This window comes from Lottia gigantea (genome assembly GCF_000327385.1).
Source record: "Lottia gigantea unplaced genomic scaffold LOTGIsca_2279, whole genome shotgun sequence".
NCBI classification, from domain to species: domain Eukaryota; kingdom Metazoa; phylum Mollusca; class Gastropoda; family Lottiidae; genus Lottia; species Lottia gigantea.
Genome location: NW_008708626.1, coordinates 6,906 through 9,099, shown reverse-complemented (window position 1 = coordinate 9,099; position 2,194 = coordinate 6,906). Strand labels below are relative to the sequence as shown.

The 2,194-nt window shown below is 33.6% G+C and overlaps 1 protein-coding gene across 1 annotated transcript in view; it reads right to left on the bottom strand.

Annotated features, from left to right (window-relative positions):
• LOTGIDRAFT_176626 (hypothetical protein) overlaps positions 1–2,102 on the bottom strand; it is a gene marked incomplete at both ends in the record, with an annotated part of 3,064 nt that extends 962 nt beyond the window's left edge. Inside the window, 3 exons of the mRNA XM_009054838.1 lie at positions 1,354–1,431; positions 1,572–1,601; positions 2,009–2,102. Coding sequence (XP_009053086.1) covers positions 1,354–1,431; positions 1,572–1,601; positions 2,009–2,102 — 202 coding nt within the window. The remainder of the gene's footprint in view (positions 1–1,353; positions 1,432–1,571; positions 1,602–2,008) is intronic.
• Positions 2,103–2,194: the final 92 nt, after the last annotated feature.

The following is a 2,194-nucleotide window of genomic DNA, read 5'->3' as shown; positions in this document are numbered from 1 at the left end:
TTAAAAGTATACTACCTCTTTGGATGACCAAAATTGAATTATCCATTAAACTAAGCAATTTTGGAAGCGTGTTTCAATAATTATTTAGTTTAATAGATATATCATCATATATAGAGATTCTATTCTTTAGTCATGACACCTTGTAAGTCTAACTGATGAATATATACTCATATTGACAAAGTTTGAGACTTTAAATTTTATGTACATTCTAAGAGGTAGTATTCCTTTAAAAGGAGAAACCAGTTAATCTGATTTCAGAAGATAATCCCTCATTAATACAATTATAAAGCCAGTTATAATATAAAGAAACAGCTAGACTCTGTCAAATTAGTAGTATATAACTTAATTGTGGTTTACAGATTATTTAATCATCCATCTTAGTCACATCCTCACAAAAATACATGTAAATATGAGAGAATGAATAAAATCTCTAAATGTTTCAATACTTAAATAACATACGATCATTTACAGTATAATTGTGACTATAATACGCATGCATACATTTTACAACCTTTCCTTTCATACAAGAACAGTTATTCTTTACCAATGTCACAATACAATAAATAATTGATAAACACAGACACAACCAACTTTTTCACCCTCATTCCTACCCTTATTCTACCCTTCACACAGCCCTGCAAAGTTTACTATAGGCAGGCCCATAGCCATAGAAGTGCGGAATTCACAGGCCCATAGCCAGACTTGATAGTTCGGAGGTACAAGCAATATATCCGGAGGAGCAATGGTGTATGGTGTTTAGTTGAAGAAATGGAATTGGTCGGTTGTAAGAATCAGGGGGAAATCAGGGGGAGGGGTTTAATTGCCCAAAATACTTGCAAGTCTCATGTAATCATTATCAGCGTACTATAGTTCTCAAATTCATTCTACTGCATCATAGTTAAATTCCAAACTTCAATAAACCAACTAGGTACAGATTTGAAAGTACCAGAAGCTAGCTCAGCTACATCAGTAAGAATCAGCTCTCTATTTTGGAACATCAATTATCCACATGCGGTTCTTGATGGCAATTTACACAGATGAGACTATGTTCTATATCATTTTACTATGGTACATACATAATAAACTCGCTTACTAATTATGGTACCAAATTTTCTGCAGATTGTTTGCGAACACAGTTCAAATAAATGCCATTTTGGGTGGAGATTTTCATAGGCAGTAGCATGTATTAAATGATAATTCTTCCCATTATCGGCAATGCACATTTCTCACTTATTATTCCAAAAAGTGCCATACAAAGTCTAAGAGATCACAAACCACATGAATACCACCTTTAAATAATCTGTTTGCCCGTTCCAAAAAATATAAAGACCACCCATCCCACCATACACACACCTGCTGTTTGGTTAAACACGGCACTCCAACTTTTTGTGGCTTCTAAAATATGTCCTGCGATATATACCCCTACAAAACCTGAAATATATTCAGTGAATAAATTATCAGTATTTAGTTTCCATGGTTCATGATCTAACCACTTCAATAAACCTTCAAAGAAAACACAAAGCGGGGTTATAAAAGTTATTTGTTAGAAGAGAAAACAAATAAAATTTTACCTGGGATAGCTCCAGCCATATTCATTATACCTGAAAATAAATAAACAATACAGCTTTCAATTTCTATTTAACATACAAACTTTAGTGTTTTTATTTTATTCCTTATTTCATATCAAGATACAAAATACAATTTGTATGTTCTGTTACAATATAGACACAAGATCATATTCATTCCCGTCGCCAGGAATAAATTGGTGCTGGGACTCAGATTTTATACTCACAAAATTTGATAAATTAAAGGCCCAGAGAACTCTTTCTGATTATTTTGAGCTGCCAAAAACGTATCAATATCTATATCTTTTTGATTTTGTACAAAGACACTGTAAATGAATCAATCTCTGCTGAACTGAAGAAGGTTTTGCTGGGGCTTAATTCTCACTTGCTGGTCACATTTGTAGCTGCAGTTTAGCATTAAAAAAGTAGCAAGTCCAACTTACCGAAGACGGAGCCAGCGTGTTTAGGAGCTATATCTTGAGGGTTGACTAATATCCCACTGTTATGAAAACCACAACATGATATAGCTATAGCCATACACGTTAAGGAACCAGCATAGGTTGTAGTGTATGATATTAACACTAAAAAACACGATGTTCCTAATAAGGCCACACTCTATAATGACAGAA